Raw genomic sequence first — 18,207 nt, 5'->3', positions numbered from 1 at the left:
TTATTTTTATTTTATTTTTATTTTTTTTAAGTCCCAATGATCGTCACACACGCAGGGAGGCAATGGGTCCCATTTTTATAGTCTTTGGTATGGTCTTAACTAGGCTGGATGTAATTTTTTTTGTTGGCGTTGATTTCTCCGACTGCCCGTAAACGCACCACCGCGCTTCGTGCGCGCACGGGACAGCAAACGAGCAGGTGATCGAGCAAGCGTCTGATACGAGAGCATTGCGGTCGCATGGAGCGTGTTTGAAGTGAACAGCAGAGAAGAAAGGCAAAGTGTTGTGAAATAAAATGCACAGAACGGATGCGCAAGACACGTCAGCTATATAAAGAGCGAGAGTTGTTTTCTTCCTATTAGTTTCAATTCACAGTTTAATTAGCAGTTTCAATCAGCAAATAACAAAATGCGTATTACAGGTAATATTTTATTTCACAACACTTTGCCTTGTTCCTTTGGTCTCTGCTGTTCATCCTAAAACACAAAGGCACTCTTTAAGCAATGCGACAGTGAGCGCCCGGCGCGCTGCACCAAATTAAGCTCCCTGCGCAGTGCGCACTGAGGTCATCTTAAATTTTAGAAAGTACATCAGGACTTTAAAAATATCTTCTAAATTTCAGTCACAATAATCGACCAGCCCGGTGCAGTTGGGCGGTCGGCGGCGCGCTACGGTTGAGCGTTCTCTCGCGCGCTCTCTCTCTCGCTCTCTCTCACACGCAAACCGGATATCATACGGAGGCCGCCATTACAGATGCGCAGAACGGATGAGCAAGACACGTCAGCTATATAAAGAGCGAGAGTTCAGTTCTCTACCTAAATCCGTATTACAGGTAATATTTTATTTCACAACACTTTGCCTTGTTCCTTTCTTCTCTGCTGTTCACTTCAAACACGCTCCATGCGCACGGAGCGCGGTGGTGCGTTTATGGGCAGTCGGAGAAATCAACGCCAACAAAAAAAATTACATCCAGCCTAGTTAAGACCATACCAAAGACTATAAAAATGGGACCCATTGCCTCCCTGCGTGTGTGACGATCATTGGGACTTAAAAAAAAAAAAAAAAAAAAAATTATTTTTTTTTTTAAAATATATTCATAAAAATTGGGTGCGTATTATACATGGGTACAAGCTTTTTTCCAGCATCAGCATGCCATTTTTAGGGGTGCGTACTATACATGGGGGCGCACTATACACGGAAAAAAACGGTAAATGTATTATTTATTTATTTATTTATTTATATACATACATGTATTATTTATTTATATAAATGCCGGTCCGCGAAAATATTTCTGACATGTAACCGGTCCGTGGCGCAAAAAAGGTTGGGGACCACTGTGTTAAAGTATGTTATTAAAACTTTAAAAAGGCTTTCTGTATATATACACAGACTTGTGTGACCGTTCAAAAGTTTGGGGTCACAAAATTGTTTGGGTGAGAGAGAGAGAGAGAGAGAGAGAGAGAGAGAGAGAGAGAGAGAGAGAGAGAGAGAGAGAGAGCGAGAGAGAGAGCGAGAGAGAGAGCGAGAGAGAGAGAGAGAGAGAGAGACCATTCGTGTCACTCCAAATCCATCGGAATATTTGTTTTCATCGAGTAGAAATTTGTGAAACATTTCACATATAAGTAGCTCCTGAGCAATGTTCCCTCTAAGCTGCGCGCATGCGCAATCGCGCACTGCCCGCACATTGTCAGCGCACAAGAAAATCTATCCAGCGCATAACCAACATCCCATAACCCCCCCCCCCCCCCGAAGCAAAGCGAACACGCAGCGTTTGACGTCCCATTATCGCCCTCCAACCTGTTTCTCAGACCACCGCAGGCCTGTCTAACCAAAGGTTCTAGAAAAACTATCATCCAGAAAACTGTATTTCTTAAAGAGACTGTTTCCGTGCAAACTCAAGGCCGACTGACATGAAATCAGTGAGTGGAATTCTAACAGCTTTTGGGAAGAAAAAAACTGCACTCGGGTTCTCCTGAGCCACGAATAAAATCCGACATTGCAATTTAATTCGCAATTAATCAATCGTAGCCATTAAACGTTGGGCGCCACAATGTCAATCGTGCACTTATCTGATGTAAATGACCGGCTCTCCGTTTAAAGGGTAAAATTCTGTACTTTAGCCCCTCTGCAGTAACGCAGTCTGTAGGAGAGACAAGAATTGATTTAAGACGGTCTAACCCAGGGGTGGGCAAACTTTTTGACTCGCGGGCCGAACTGGGTTCTAAATTTGGACCGGAGGGCCGGACAAGGAGCAGATGGACGTAGGCGTTGTGTGAAGTCATATAAGCGACCTGTAAAGGTCATTGCATAAAAGATCTTGGCCTTTAGTAGGTAGTAAAGCATGGTTATTCCAAACAATTTTTTTGAAAACAAATGCATTTATTAACAGCATTAAAAAAATAATAATTCACTAAAAAACTGCTATCAGTGATTCTCATAAAATACGACACTGTTATTATGAATAACAATCTCCATCACTTCAGTGCCTGCAGGTCAGATTAATGAAAGATGTTTATCTTATGAGATCACATCAAACGGCAAACATTCTGACCAAATATATCATCTTGAAGAATCGGTGAAAGCATACGTCCAAATAAAGTAATCAAAACAGCAACACGGTGAGGGGTATCTGAAAATCAGAGCAGAGTTTTAACTCGCAAACACCTGGTAACAGAGGTGAGGAAACGGGAAACACCTCCTTAAAGTAAGCCTTAAGAACTTTACAGGTTAAGATTAGTCGCAAATAGGTGGTGCATCAATGTCCTTGAGCATCCTGCATTGTTTGAAAATGAGAATGGTCGCTAGTTTCAATCCCTGCTATGTGTACAAATCATATTCAAAATGCATTTTTTTACAATAAACTTGAGAGCCTCCCGTTCATTTTCAGTGGGAACAGTGTTGTTGGTCTCCCTTTTTTGCTAGTGCGTCATAGTCTGGAGTAAAATTTGTTGTGGCAATTCTTAGGCGAGATCCGAGGTGTTGGTCCGTTTACCTTGATCTGTGACGGGTTGATGTTGATGTGGCTGAACGTCACGTCGCGTACGTCGAGCCAAATTGTCCACTCTTTTTTAACATTCGGCACTCACTTCTTTTTTTCGGGCCACTCATTTTAATGGAAGGATTCCAGGGGAAGGTTTGTGGGTGGCTTTAGCGCAAAACTGCATCTGAAAGCTCAGCGCGCGAATTATAAGAATGCTGTCGTCAAAGCCCACGCTCTAAATTCGGGACTGATACGAATAGAGCGAGAGTGCGCCAAGTCTGTACTACTGAGTACGTACACGCACTTGTGAGTGTGCACCGAGCTTTCTGACACGGCTTCCGGTAGTAAATGCGCAGGCGAGCGCTTCGCCATCTACTGGGAAAACGCAGTCATTGCAGGCAAAATGACCAAAAAAAAAAAAGTTTAATAATACAATTTGTTCAGGGTTGGCGGGCCGGATTAAACGGTCCCGTGGGCCGGATGTGGCCCGCGGGCCGTAGTTTGCCCACCCCTGGTCTAACCGTTGTTCAGGTACCTGACCTATTGTCAGATTAATTCCGTCATTTCCGGACGCCAGTCCCCCTGAAATCAAAGAAACCCGAAGGTTGAGTAACTACTTTGTCGAGACCCAGGATCTCCTTGATCGGGGCCATTTCAGCAGCTCTCCTTTTCTATTAAGATTGTTGCTTTTGTTATCCGCTCGGAATAGTTTAGCTGTCTTTGTTAAGACCACGGGAACTCGTTTATTTTCACTAGCGTACACTCACACTATCTGAGCTTAAGTTAACGGTTTCGAACCAGATTCGGACACTCCCTGATGTCAAGGATTAAAGCTGTTTTCATTTAAAAAAGAACTGAACGGTTTAAAGTATGACTATGATAGAGAAACAAAAGAGATTTAAAGCATAAAAGATCAAAATAATCATTAATCAAAATTAGATGATTGTAAAGTAGAACTTTAATGAATAAGCAAGAAAGAGAATTACAAGTTTCAATTGTTCGACTAACAATAACTTCCACTTACCATTCTCAATAGAGCAAGTCCAATTTGACGATAGTATAAATTCATTTTAACAGACCTAGGGTTAATCTCATAAAGAATGAAATCTATCTTTGTCTAATTGGCGTTCTCGACCCACGGCAGTAGCCGCAGGTGCATACCCCTGACGGGCAGAGTCCACCGGGCGAGAGAGCGATGCTCTTTGTCCGAATGAACCTTTTATACCAGTCCAGTTCGTGGGTACTATGCCTGCTTGGTCACGTACCAGGTTTTTTCCGTCATACATTGGCCTCAGACGACCCAAATGCTTCCAGAATAGACTGCACCTGCATCTCAGCCGGTCTCAACCGGATTCAACCAGATGAACATCAACGTGACATTTGCAAATGTTTTTCCTCTGACTTGTGTTCCGTCAAACAGCATTTTGTTTAGGCTTCAACTGGATGAATGTGACCGAGGTCACGCTCATATGTGGGACCTCAGTCTTCAACCACTTAGTATCACCATTTACTTTTTCCGCCTCCTTGTCTTCGCTCACATTCATTCATTCATGAGTAAATGGAACATCAATATTACATACATGTTTGATACTGATCAAACATCGTGACAATGATAACACATGACTGCGCTGCGAGCTACAGCACCAACCGCGGTGGTGAAATTTGCTGACGACACGACTCTGGTGGGTCTCATCACCAAGGGGAACGAGACTCAGTACAGGTTGGAGGTTGACCTTCTGACCACGTGGTGCATGTACAACAACCTCCTGCTGAACGTCAACAAGACCAAAGGGATTGTTGTTGACTTCCGGAAGGGTCACACCCAACACCTGCCGCTGACCATCGACGGTGCTGTGGTGGAGAGAGTGCGCAGCACCAGGTTCCTGGGGGTGCACATCAGTGAGGATCTCTCCTGGTCCACCAACACCGCATCACTGGCGAAGAAGGCCCAGCGCCACCTGTACTTCCTGCGGAAACTCAGGCGAGCGTGTGCTCCTCCGGCCGTCATGACTACATTTTACCGTGGCACCATTGCGAGGGTCCTCTCCAGTTGTATTGCTGTTTGGGGTGGAAGCTGCACTGACTACAACATGAAGGCCCTCCAGCGCATAGTGAACACGGCTGGTAAGATTATTGGTGCTTCACTCCCCTCCTTGAAAGACATTTACACCTCCCATCTCACCCGCAAGGCGACCACGATTGTGAGTGATGTGAGTCACCCCGCTCACTCTTTGTTCGATCTTCTGCCCTCTGGGAAGAGGTACAGGAGCCTGCGCTCACGCACCACCAGACTCATCAACAGCTTCATACTCCAGGCTGTTAGGATCCTGAACTCTCTCCCCCTTTCTGCGTAGCGTCCTGTACTTTGCGCTATGCTTACTGTCTGCTGTATGCACACTGGCTCAGTTTTGCTCCTCTTATTTATTGTGTTATTGTTTATTTATTATTTATTCATCACTCTTATTGGCGCTGCTCACTCTCTCCACCACAGCATCGCTTCCCCGTTCTGCGTAGCGTCCTGTACTTTTACCTTACTGTCTGTATGCACACTGGCTCTTATTTGTTGTGTTATCTGTTTATTTATTACTTATTATTAGTCTTATTATTTATTGTTTGTGCCTTCTTGTTTTTTATATTGCGTCGTTTACTTGTATGTCTATCGTGTAATATGTCTTATCACCGTGGGATAGAGAAAACGTAATTTAGATCTCTTTGTGTGTCTCGGCATGTGAAGAAGTTGACAATAAAGCAGACTTTGACTTTGACTTTGACTTATTATTCATTGTTTGTGCCTTCTTGTTTTTATTTTGTGTTGTTTGCTTGTATGTATAGGTCGTGTACTATGTCTTGTCACCGTGGGATGGTGGAAACGTAATTTCGATTTCTTTGTGTGTTTTGGCATGTGAAGAGATTGACAATAAAGCAGACTTTGACTTTGACATACTTTCACAATAGTCAATTTAACACATTAACACAATCATAACTATGATCGTGGATTCTCTTAGTTAGCAAGTTAAAACACTCAAGCATCTTCAAAACGTATTTTGACAAGCTGGTGACATCTAGGTCAAGCTCAAGCGTGGGATTGCAGTCTTTCACCCACGGTATAACTGTCAGCCCCTTGTCCTTACTCAACTCTTAATACATTCATGTGTAAATGAAAAATCAGTGCTACGATGCTGCGCAAGTTGCTACTAACGTTACAATATTGCGAAACAAAATAAAATAAAGTATATTGCAGCTTACTCTAACTGTTATTAACATGTCTCATTCTCATTACTTATCGATGAACATGGGCTTCCCTAGTTAGCAAATTAAAATATTCAAGCAGTTTCAAAGTATATTATAGCAAAACAAAATAATCTTCAGGTACTCCGTGTCAAGCTTTAAAATTTGGAATTTCATCTTAGCCAATTCGTCTGGGCCAAATCCAATACACACTCACACACCATCTTTAACCATCCTATCCACCATGTAACTCAACAGTATATATATGTTTTTTTTTCCTTTTCCCCATATCGTGCAATAGACAAAATGCCTGAATGAACAGTTGCTCTTGCATTTAAATACCCCAATTTGAATGACACAAATAGACCTAATTTCCCCTATAATTTTCTCCCATCAATGAAACATTATATTCACGTCACACAGCACAGGAGTAAAACAGGCGGTTTTCTCCTTGCTCCAAAAAGTGTGCTTTTTCATTGTCTCTCAGCATGTTTACCTCTGCTTGCGTATTTCTGGCGAGACAGCCAGATATACGGACTTTATCTACACATGCAGTATACGCATGTGTGTCTGTATGACCACTGTGTTATTGTTGCTGTACAAACAGAAAATCATATGAAAATGCTGTGAAGAAATCGATGTACCCAGAAGAAACCCACGCAGGGAGATTATGCAAACTCCACACAGGAAGGCCAGATCAAACCCACACCTCTGAACTGTGAAGCAGAATTTCTGACCGGTATGTCACCTTGCAAACCAATTAAAACCTAATTAAGCCTTAAGTCGGGGGTCACAACCAACTTGGTGGGTGGGCACGCCCCCTGTGGCCTCCCTTTGGTGATGGGTCAACTCTAAGGAAGTCACAATGTCCCAACACTGGTGAGCTGATTGCTATATAAGTAGCTCTTAGCCCAAACATGCGGTTGAGGATGACCAGAGACCCATGGGCACCATGTTGATGACCCCTGATTTGGATATGTAAGATAGTTTTACTTGCTGTTAATTGAAAGAAAGATAACAGGCGCTTACCCCAAAATAAAAGCACAATCCTTTTTGAATTCTTCAAGAATCTGAGTGAAGATTAAATTAAAATACTGCATAAATATTCTGTACAGTACAAGTGATACAAAAAACAGCGATTTGTGATCCTACTTACCTCATTTTGTTCAAACATTATCAGGTTGTACAATTTGTGAAACTGCTCAAAATCCAAGCGCTCATGTTTTCCTCCCACTTCCTGTAAAAGGAGAGCATAAATAAGCACTAAGGACTGTGTATTACAGGAGGCATCAATCCATTTTCTATATGCAGTAGCCTGGTTGGGGTTATTGCTGTGTGGAGTATACCCAAGTTGAATTTGGGTGAGATATAGTATACCCTGGACAGGTCCTACCATATTTACGCATGGTTGGAAGAAATTCTACTTTTATTCTTTTACATTGAGCTACGTTCTACTTGCTATGTCTATTTTTATTCAGAGCAGTGCATGTCCTGCAACTTGTGGAGGTGAGTGAGAGGAGGATCACAATTTCTGAAAATCTTAGCGATGATATATATTCTATATTTTGACTCTTAAATGTTTTTAACTTCTTTTTTTCTCACTCGCATTTGTTCTTTTTTAATTGTCTTAAATTATGACTGATATATACTGGAATTTCCCCGTATGGGACAAATGGGAATATCTTATCCACAGAGAAGCCAAGTTTTTAAAGTGACACGTTATTGTAAAACATGGCAGAAAGATAGAGTCCAGCTATACTGTGACTCCAGTGAATGAGTAAGATGGCGCAAATACCCCGTAAAACAAGGAGCTTTCCCAGATGTGGGACACTGGAACGCTAAAGGTTTTGTGGCTGTTTCGTTTTCTGCACATGCTCTATCATATGTTTTTTTTATTACAGAAACTACAGTACTGATGCCGTGCAACCCACCGGAGATACACAAGCAAATTTAAACAACGAAAGAGCCAAACTCAGATGCAGCACACCACCACACTTTCGGAGCGAGGGAGAAAGCCACTGCTTTATTACCTTGTTAGTGTGGTGAAAGACATATATAAGTCTATTATTGACAGTAGAAAGTGAGACGTGTAAATGATGTCTATTTAGGTCATGATCTTGTCATTGTTAATGGTGATGTATTCCATCCTATTGATCACATTGACCATGTGTTAACGGGGCAACGGTTTATTACATGTTTCACAAGCCAGAATGTTTACTTTAACCCGAATATTGCAACAATATGTAAACACGGTCATCGTAGCGTTGTCACAGAAGGCTCTTTCGGTGGCAACACTCATGTCTCAGTATCTGGCATGTACGTATGTACGCACAGCGAAATGACTCAGTCCAATTGTCAATCTAGAAATAAACTGTTTAATGAAAACAAAAAGGATTACTGTTGGCCGTAATCATGCCGAAACAACAACGCCAAAAGGTGCATAGCTTACGGTGTTCTTTTTTCCTTTCCTCTCCCCGCCCTCCAACATGCTCTCTCGTTACCCTCACAGAATTTGTGAAATATATGCAATGATTGCTACACTATGAAAGTACACATTGGCAGTCAGTCAATAAAGCCCAGATTTGTTTACTCGCTGTTGGCCCCTCACCTACATCCTAGCAGGGAGACAAAATACAAAAATACTCGTTAGCTTAGTGCTTGCTAGGAGCTGGTATAACGCAAGTGGATTGATTCAAAATTGGTCAAAAAAAACCCATCCAGGTTTCTGCCATTGACCATGGTACACCGAGGTATCCTGGAGGTTAAAGTGACTAAACTAAAAAGGAACCTTTGCGTAAGTTGCTGGTTTTAGATTTTCATGAAATTGAATGTGAATGAAGATTAGAATAAATAAACAAATAAACAAACAAACAACTAAATAAATAAATAAATACAAATAAAAAAATACCAGAAATTTGTCTTTCAGAGCGCGTATACTGGTGGGCTTGTAGTTTAGCAAAGGAAGAAGTGTCTTCAGCTCCTTCATGGATATGCTGAAAATACATGAAAACAAAATGTACAGTCAAAATTTACAGTATAAGTAAGCAGATAAAGCAAGTAAATAAAGGCCCTATAGAGGAGGTGTACCTGTTTGTCTTTGTCTGATTGACAGAATACATCTTCTTTCTGAGCCAGCTTGAAACAAAACAAAATCAAAACTTACTTGATAAGCCCGTACTGCATTATATCTACATATTGTGTGATTATAGGAGTGTGTTTGTGTGTATGATTACCTCTCAATAAGAATTGGAGTAGGAGCAGTCAGTGTTTCTTGAACTAGCATTTCAAGTCCAATTAACCATTTTTGCGCTTCCTCCACAGAATCAGCTAAGAAAACAGCATAATAACCAGAATAAAATCAGATGGTTTTTTTTTTCCAATATCTTGAGTTTAGTGTTTTTTGCCCCCAACATGTCTTGCGCGTGTGTGTGTGTGTGTGTGTATGTGTGTGTGGTATATATATATATATATATATATATATATATATATATATATATATATATATATATATATATATATATATATAAGGTTTTATATATACGGCGGAGCCGTACCATCATCCAGTGTGGGTCTGTGGGCAAGACCCTTGACGATATCGCCTACCTCATAAACATGGTCAGAGATAAAGAATCATATGAGATGCCGGCTCAGACATTGCCCGGCCAAACAAGGTCTGCGTCAGGCGTTGGGGGACCAGAGCGCCTAGATGAGAAGTGGGCTACTGGAACAAGGCGGAAATGGGCGAGATGTGAGAACCTAACACTGTTGGAGTGCTACTACTCCAGTAAACCAAGACAGAGGGGGTACATGAAGAGAATGTGGGAGGAATGGAAAGAGCGATATCCACACTCAACACTAACCACTAACCAACTAGTGACTCAGTGCTCCAATATCCAGAAACGGCAGTTAATATCACAACTTGAGATTGACGAGGTACAACACAGATGCCAAGACAAACGGGAACCCGAATCCCAGGTCAGAGGGGAGTCAACATCAACTGCCCAAGAAATTGGGTACACAGCCCCAAGAGGATATGCAAGCCTGAACAAGACAGCAACTGACCTGAAAGATAAGATCACGACTCGGATGAACAGCGGCCAGCCCCGACGCCAACTACAAAGGCTAAGTGAAGCACCACCAGAAAGTCTGGTTGAAGATCTGAATGCAGCACTGAGAGCAATCCCTACAACCACCATCACTGAAACCAATGAGTTGATATACACTTCAGCAACAGTGATCCTGGAGATGCTTGGTTACAAGAGCAATATCAAGCATGAGATACAGGACCCACCATGGAAAAGAAGGTTGGAGGCTAAGATCAAGACAGTGCGGAAAGACGTGAGCCAACTATCAGAGATCCAGAAAGGTGCAATGAAGAAACCAGCACCCAAGAAGTACAGCCAGATGACCGTACCTGAAGCACTGGAGACTGCCAAACAGAGGTTCCTAGCCCTGTCCAGTCGCCTAAAGAGATTCACAAGAGAAAGTGAAGCCAGGCGAATAAACAGGCTCTTCACAACCCAACCAGGAAAAGTGTACTCTCAATGGCAGGGTAACAACAGCAGAACAGACCCACCAAGGCTGGAGACTGAGCAATACTGGAAGGGCATATGGGAGAAGGACACATCACACAACAGTGAGGCACAATGGCTAGTCTCTCTAAGAGAAGACCACAGCAACCACCCTGAGCAGAACCCAGTTACCATCACTGTGGCAGACATCCAAGAGAGAGTCTCAGGTATGAAGAACTGGACAGCACCCGGGCCAGATATGATCCACGCCTACTGGATTAAGAAGCTCACTGCACTCCATGAGCGCCTAGCAGAACAAATGAACCAGCTACTAAAAGTTGGAACTCATCCCGAATGGTTAACTGAAGGACGCACAATCCTGATCCTGAAGGATCCCACAAAGGGTACAGTCCCATCCAACTATCGGCCAATAACCTGTCTCCCTACAACATGGAAGATCATGTCAGGCATCATAGCGGCTAAGATAAGTGTACACATGGCTCAATACATGAGCACAACGGCATAGGCAGCAATACCAGAGGAGCCAAACACCAGCTGCTGGTTGACGGAACAGTCGCCCGAGACTGCAAGACTCGACACACCAACCTGTGCACTGCCTGGATTGATTACAAGAAAGCCTACGACTCCATGCCACACTCATGGATCACTGAATGCTTGGAACTGTACAACATCAACAGGAACCTGAGAGCCTTCATTGCAAACTCGATGGAACTGTGGAGAACAACCCTTGAGGCCAATTACAAGCCAATTGCACAAGTCTCCATCAAAAGTGGCATATACCAAGGAGATGCTCTGTCCCCACTGCTGTTCTGCATAGGTCTGAACCCCCTCAGCCAAATAAGACTGGCTACGGATACCGACTCGAAAATGGGGCCACCATCAGTCACCTCCTATACATGGATGACATAAAGTTGTATGCCAAGAGCGAGCGAGACATCGATTCACTGATCCACACAACCAGGATCTACAGCACAGACATTGGAATGTCATATGGACTAGAAAAGTGCGGTCCCATGGTGACAAAGAGAGGGAAGGTAGTCCATACAGAAGGGGTCTCACTCCCAGAAGGAACAATAACAGACATTGAGGACAGCTACAAGTACCTTGGTATCCCACAAGCAAATGGCAACCTCGATGAAGCCACAAGGAGAGGAGCCACAGCCAAATACCTACAACGAGTAAGGCAAGTCCTCAGAAGTCAGCTAAATGGCAAGAACAAGATCCGGGCAATAAACAGCTACGCCCTGCCAGTCATCAGATACCCTGCAGGAATAATAAGCTGGCCAAAGGAAGAGACGCAGACCACAGATGTCAAGACACGGAAGCTCCTAACCATGCACGGAGGGTTCCACCCTAAGTCCAGCACCCTGAGACTGTACACTAGCCGGAAAGAAGGAGGCCGAGGACTACTGAGTGTGAGAGCCACTGTTCGGGATGAAACAGCCAAGATCCATGAGTACATCAAGAAAAAGGCCCGAACGGATGACGTGCTCAGTGAATGTCTCAGTCAATGGCAAACAGAGGAAGAGTGGCTAGAGACACCATCATGGGAGGACAAACCCCTACATGGGATGTACCATCGGCAGATAAGTGAAGTGGCTGACATCAAGAAATCCTACCAATGGCTGGAAAAAGCTGGACTGAAGGACAGCACAGAGGCACTCATCGTGGCTGCACAGGAACAGGCTCTGAACACCAGAGCAATAGAGGCCAAGTTCTACCACACCAGACAAGACCCAAGGTGTAGGCTGTGCAAAGAGGCCCCTGAGACAGTCCAGCACATAACAGCAGGGTGTAAGATGCTAGCAGGGAAAGCATACATGGAACGTCATAACCAAATGGCTGGCATAGTGTACAGGAACATCTGTGCAGAGTATGGGCTGGAAGCCCCAAGTTCAAAGTGGGAAGCACCCCCTAAGGTGGCAGAGAACGGGCGAGCCAAGATCCTGTGGGACTTCCAGATCCAGACTGACAAGATGGTGATGGCGAACCAACCGGACATTGTGGTGGTGGACAAACAGCAGAAGAAGGCCGTTGTAGTGGATATAGCAATACCAAGCGATGGCAACATCAGGAAAAAAGAACTTGAGAAGCTAGAGAAATACCAGGGCCTCAAAGAAGAGCTTGAGAAGGCCTGGAAAGTGAAGGCCTCGGTGGTGCCCGTGGTCATTGGGGCACTTGGGGCAGTGACCCCCAAACTGGAGGAGTGGCTACAGCAGATTCCAGGAACAACATCAGACATCTCAGTCCAGAAGAGTGCAGTGCTAGGAACAGCCAAAATTCTGCGCAGAACCCTCAAGCTCCCAGGCCTCTGGTAGAGGACCCGAGCTTGGAGTGGGAGACCACCCGCGGAGGGTGAAAGGGGAATTTTTTTATATATATATATATATATATTATATATATATATGTATATATATATATACACCGTATTTTTCGGACTATAAATTGCTCTGGAATATACGTCGCATCAGGCATAAAATGCACAATAAAGTGAAAAAAACATGTAAATAAGTCGCATTTTGGGGTTAATTTATTCAACAAAATTCAACACCAAGAACAGACAAGTACGAGCAACAACAGGCCAAACGATACGGTATGCTGACGTGACAAACACAAACGTAGAGCTGAGAACTGGCCTGACATAACATTAACAGTTATCCAAATAACTAGAACATAAATAACACCCATCTGTGTCACTCCAAATCATTAAATCCATCGATCGTCCTTTATGTTATTGCTGACGACACGACTCTGGTGGGTCTCATCACCAAGGGAGACGAGACTCAATACAGGCTGGAGGTTGACCTTCTGACCACGTGGTGCAGGGACAACAACCTCCTGCTGAACGTCGACAAGACCAAGGAGATTGTTGTGGACTTCCGGAAGGGTCGCACCCAACACCTGCCGCTGACCATCGACGGTGCTGTGGTGGAGAGAGTGAGCAGCGCCAAGTTCCTGGGGGTGCACATCAGTGAGGATCTCTCCTGGTCCACCAACACCGCATCACTGGCAAAGAAAGCCCAGCGCCGCCTGTACTTCCTGCGGAAACTCAGGCGAGCGAGCGCTCCTCCGGCCGTCATGACTGCATTTTACCGCGGCACCATTGAGAGCGTCCTCTCCAGCTGTATTGCTGTTTGGGGTGGCGGCTGCACTGACTACAACTTGAAGGCCCTGCAGCGCATAGTGAACACTGCTGGTAAGATTGCTGGTGCTTCGCTCCCCTCCTTGAAGGACATTTACACCTCCCATCTCACCCGCAAGGCGACCACGGTTGTGAGTGATGCGAGTCACCCCGCTCACTCTTTGTTCGAGCTTCTGCCCTCTGGGAAGAGGTACAGAAGCCTGCGCTCCCGCACCACCAGACTCTCTAACAGCTTCATACTCCAGGCTGTTAGGATCCTGAACTCGCTCCCCCGTTCTGCGTAGCGTCCTGTACTTTTACTGTCTGAACTGTCTGTATGCACACTGGCTCTTATTATTTATTATTTATTATTATTCTTATTATTTATTGTTTGTGCCTTTTTGTTAATGATGTTTTTTACTTTTGCGCTATGCTTGCTGGCTCCGTTTTGCTCCTCTTATTTATTGTGTCATCTGTTTATTATTATTTATTCATCAGTCTTACTATTGATTGTTTGAATTTTTGCCTTCTTGTTTTTATATTGTGTCGCGTACTTGTATGTCTATCGTGTTATGTGTCTCGTCACCGTGGGATAGAGAAAAACGTAATTTCGGTCTCTTTGTGTGTTGTGACATGTGGAGAGATTGACAATAAAGCTGACTTTGACTTTGACTTTGATGTCGCGTATGCGCCGCGCCGCCGGATTCGTCGTCAGTTGCAGTTCAAATTATTCCACAGGCCCATATAACAATATATAAATTATATATCAAAAATTATTATATAAACAACAATATCAAACCATCTGTGTCACTGCAAATCATTAAATCCATCGATCGTCCTTTTTGGAATCAACGCCTCGTGTGCGCCGCACCGTTGACGTCAGAGCAGTTCAAATTATTCCACAGGCCCACATACCGATATATAAAGTATACAGTGGAGCCTCGGTTTCCGAACGTCCCAGTTCTCGAACAGATCGGTTTTCAAACAAAAAATTCAAGATTTTTTTGCTTTGGACGTCGGACAAAATTTCGGTTGTTGAACTTCGCGAGATGAGGCGAGAGGACCCGCATGCCAACTGACTCCGTTCGTTATTACATTCTCGTTACTCTGAGGATTGCATCAACTCTAATCATGCCTCCAAAGGAAGCAAGTGGGAGCAGTAAAGCTGATCATGGCGAAAAGAGGAAGGTAGTGCGCAAAACGTTTGAATTTAAAAAAGAATTAATCGCAAAATATGAGTCCGGTGTGCGTGTGTTAGAGTTGACGCGGGAGTTTTGTATGGCAAAATTGACAAGATCCCGAAAAACAAAGACGTTCTTAGAAGAAGTGAATTTGCGAGAAGGGCGACTGTGCTTACCTTTTTGAAATTAATAAAACGTTTTTGCTGTTTTCTTTCACATGATCTTTGAAATTTTGTCTTTCATTGGTAAAAAATAAAAAAATGTTTTGATGTGCTTTTTTTCCCTCACAATTTAAAAATATATCTTTTACTATTAGAATGAAACACACAAGCGAGTTGCTACAGATACGGCAATACATTCCCCACCCTAGCCTACTCTATTAATTAAGTTTATTATCAGTATTATTTATATATTACCTACTCACTTATTTATGCAGTTTATGGTGTAAAATAATGAAAAAATGCTTTAAACAAGTGTTTTTTTATAAAATCAATTATTTGTAATGGGAAAACATGATTCGGAATTCGAACGATTCATTTCTCGAACAGCCTTGTGGAACGGATTGTGGTCAAAAACCGAGGCTCCACTCTATATCAAATTCCTATTACATAAACGACAATATTATCAAACCATCAGTGTCACTGAAAATCATTAAATCCATAGATCGTCCTTTATGGAATCAACGCCGTGTGTGTGCCACTCCGCTGACGTTGGAGCAGTTCAAATTATTCCACAGGCCCATATAATTATAAACAACAATTTTATCAAACAATCTCTATCACTCCAAGTCATTAAATCCCGTGATCGAATGTTTTGTCCTTTATATAAACAACCGCTACGTGTGTGCTGCGCAATTACAGTAATACAGTTAAAATACAGTTCAAATTACAGTAATCCTTTGCTACATCGGGGTTCGTTTATCGCGGTTTCACTACATTGCGGATTTTTGAAGTATAAGTCGCCCCTCCACCCAAACTATGAAAAAAAAGTCCGAAAAATACGGTGTGTGTATATATCTATACAGTGCCTTGCGAAGGTATTCGTCCCCCTTGAACCTTTCAACATTTCGCCACATTTCAGGCTTCAGAGATAAAGATATAAAATTTTACAGTTTTTTTCCGTGTATAATGCGCACCCTAAAAATGGCATGCTGATGCTGGAAAAAAGCCTGTACCCATGTATAATACGCACCCAATTTTTATGAATTTTTTAAAAAAAAATTTTTTTTTTTTTTTTTAAGTCCCAATGATCGTCACACACGCAGGGAAGCAATGGGTCCCATTTGTATAGTCTGTGGTATGGTCTTAACTAGGCTGGATGTAATTTTTTTTGTTGGCGTTGATTTCTCCGACTGCCCGTAAACGCACCACCGCGCTCCGTGCGCGCATGTGAAAAAGGCGTGCGGACGTGAAAAAGGCGGCTCTGTATGGGAGAGACGTTGAAGAGGAATAAAAACACCCTTGGAAACCAAAACTTGCCCCTCGTCGTGACTCGGAGCCGCAACAAATGTTTCGGATTTGTGTAGGGTACATTGTGACAGACAGCAAACGAGCAGGTGATCGAGCAAGCGAGATACGAGAGCATTGCGGTGGTATGGAGCGTGTTTGAAGTGAACAGCAGAGACGAAAGGAACAAGGCAAAGTGTTGTGGAATAAAATATTACATGTAATACGCATTTTGTTATTTGCTGTGACACAATTTTGCTATTTGGCATCATTCTTAAATTCGGTATTTTTAATATACATAGTATTTACAATTACATACATTTTTACAACACAAGTATGGTTGTGTCGTGATTACCATCTAAAAAACATGTTTAAAAAAACAACAACAACAACAACAACAACAAAAACATATTTGTCCTTTATCACGCATTTTTGCAAAAACTCTAGGGAGCCGCTAGGGGCGAGCTAAAGAGTTGCCGACCCCTGCTCTAGCCGATACTAGCACCTGTGGAGAACCCTAACACTAACAAACCAATTTGCCTTTTTTTTCAATTATGAAATAACGTGTGCAATAACTGACCCTAATTCTATTGTGAGCCACAACAATGCAATGTGAGGTTCTACTTAACCGTTTAAGGCCTACAGCGCCTGGCAAAACACACCTCTAAAACCTAAGGGCGACTTTAGAAGCACTAGTCCGTTTTGTGTTCACAATGGTGAACACCGGTGTTGTTTTATGGGTGCTCATATCGATAAAATATTAATCAGGATAAACTGCACATAAATAGCAACATTTTGCCCCTAAAACTTGAGACAGTACAAGTAAGTTTTTCAATAACCTATAAACTTGCCCTTTTTTCCATTGGTATCATGTTTTTTTTTTATGCTGATGAGCTTGATGGGTTTGTCAATGTTAACACTGGCAACATGGTGGAGAAAAGAGAGAAGCTATGTGGTAAAGAGGCAGCATTTGGAACCTATTAGTGTTTGTAAGATCAGACAGTGAGTAGCAAACCGTCCACTACAAAGTATGTTTCGAGGCTGTTGAAACAAAAGTGGAAAGTAATTATGTATTTTATATATAAAATACATATATATATATATATATATATACACAAATGTTGGGGGGTGAATAGATGAATTTGCAGGTGCCGAGTTTCAAGTATGCTATCATTCACTGTATATGCACAAGGTTGTAACATTTATTATTGAAATATAAAAATCATACTCACCTCCCAGACTTAATGTGTTGAGAACAAACTGTGAGCCATAGAAGATGGTAAAACAAGTGTTGTCGTCATGTTTATCTTTGCCATCTTTGAACCGTTCAAAGTCTTTAGAATTTCTTCCAGGGCGAACCTCTCGGATCTCAAATAGATCCACTGAAACACAGAAGGACACACTTCAAACAAACCTGTAAGAATCTATCATTGCAATTGTGTAACCAGAGTAGCCACATTTAATGACTCAACTTTCTCAACCACTGCTTAAGTTGTGCCCCCTTTGTGATGCTGTCAATTACAAAGATAAAAAAACCTAAAATAACACATTCTAATGACTTTATCCAAGTGTAAAAGGCTGTGATTAAGATGGCGGCGCGTGCATACGCAGCGACCTCTCTCTGTCCCGCCCGAACGGTGTTTTGTTCGTTTAATGAGTGTTTGTCCGGCAGTTTTATGTGTTCGTCTCGTCGTACTGAGTCGTGCTACAAGTACAGCTGGC

The 18,207-nt window shown here is 42.8% G+C and overlaps 1 protein-coding gene across 11 annotated transcripts in view; it reads right to left on the bottom strand.

The window, feature by feature from the left end:
• Positions 1-18,207, bottom strand: part of plcg2 (phospholipase C, gamma 2) — a 155,176-nt gene that overhangs the window by 119,085 nt on the left and 17,884 nt on the right. For 10 of the 11 annotated variants that reach the window (XR_009714916.1, XM_061283069.1, XM_061283071.1 and 7 more), the window contains 6 exons: positions 17,718-17,867; positions 9,440-9,533; positions 9,294-9,341; positions 9,115-9,199; positions 7,363-7,443; positions 7,236-7,276 (listed from right to left, as the gene is read on the bottom strand). Coding sequence is in view for 10 of the 11 variants with exons in the window: in XM_061283069.1 (XP_061139053.1) it covers positions 7,236-7,276; positions 7,363-7,443; positions 9,115-9,199; positions 9,294-9,341; positions 9,440-9,533; positions 17,718-17,867 (499 nt within the window). In the remaining variant the exon portion in view is untranslated. The remainder of the gene's footprint in view (positions 1-7,235; positions 7,277-7,362; positions 7,444-9,114; positions 9,200-9,293; positions 9,342-9,439; positions 9,534-17,717; positions 17,868-18,207) is intronic. The other variant, XM_061283076.1, reaches the window with a different exon arrangement.

The sequence above is a fragment of the Syngnathus typhle genome, linkage group LG7 (genome assembly GCF_033458585.1).
Source record: "Syngnathus typhle isolate RoL2023-S1 ecotype Sweden linkage group LG7, RoL_Styp_1.0, whole genome shotgun sequence".
NCBI classification, from domain to species: domain Eukaryota; kingdom Metazoa; phylum Chordata; class Actinopteri; order Syngnathiformes; family Syngnathidae; genus Syngnathus; species Syngnathus typhle.
Note: the sequence above shows the minus strand (reverse complement) of the source record. Positions and strands in the feature narration are given on the sequence as shown.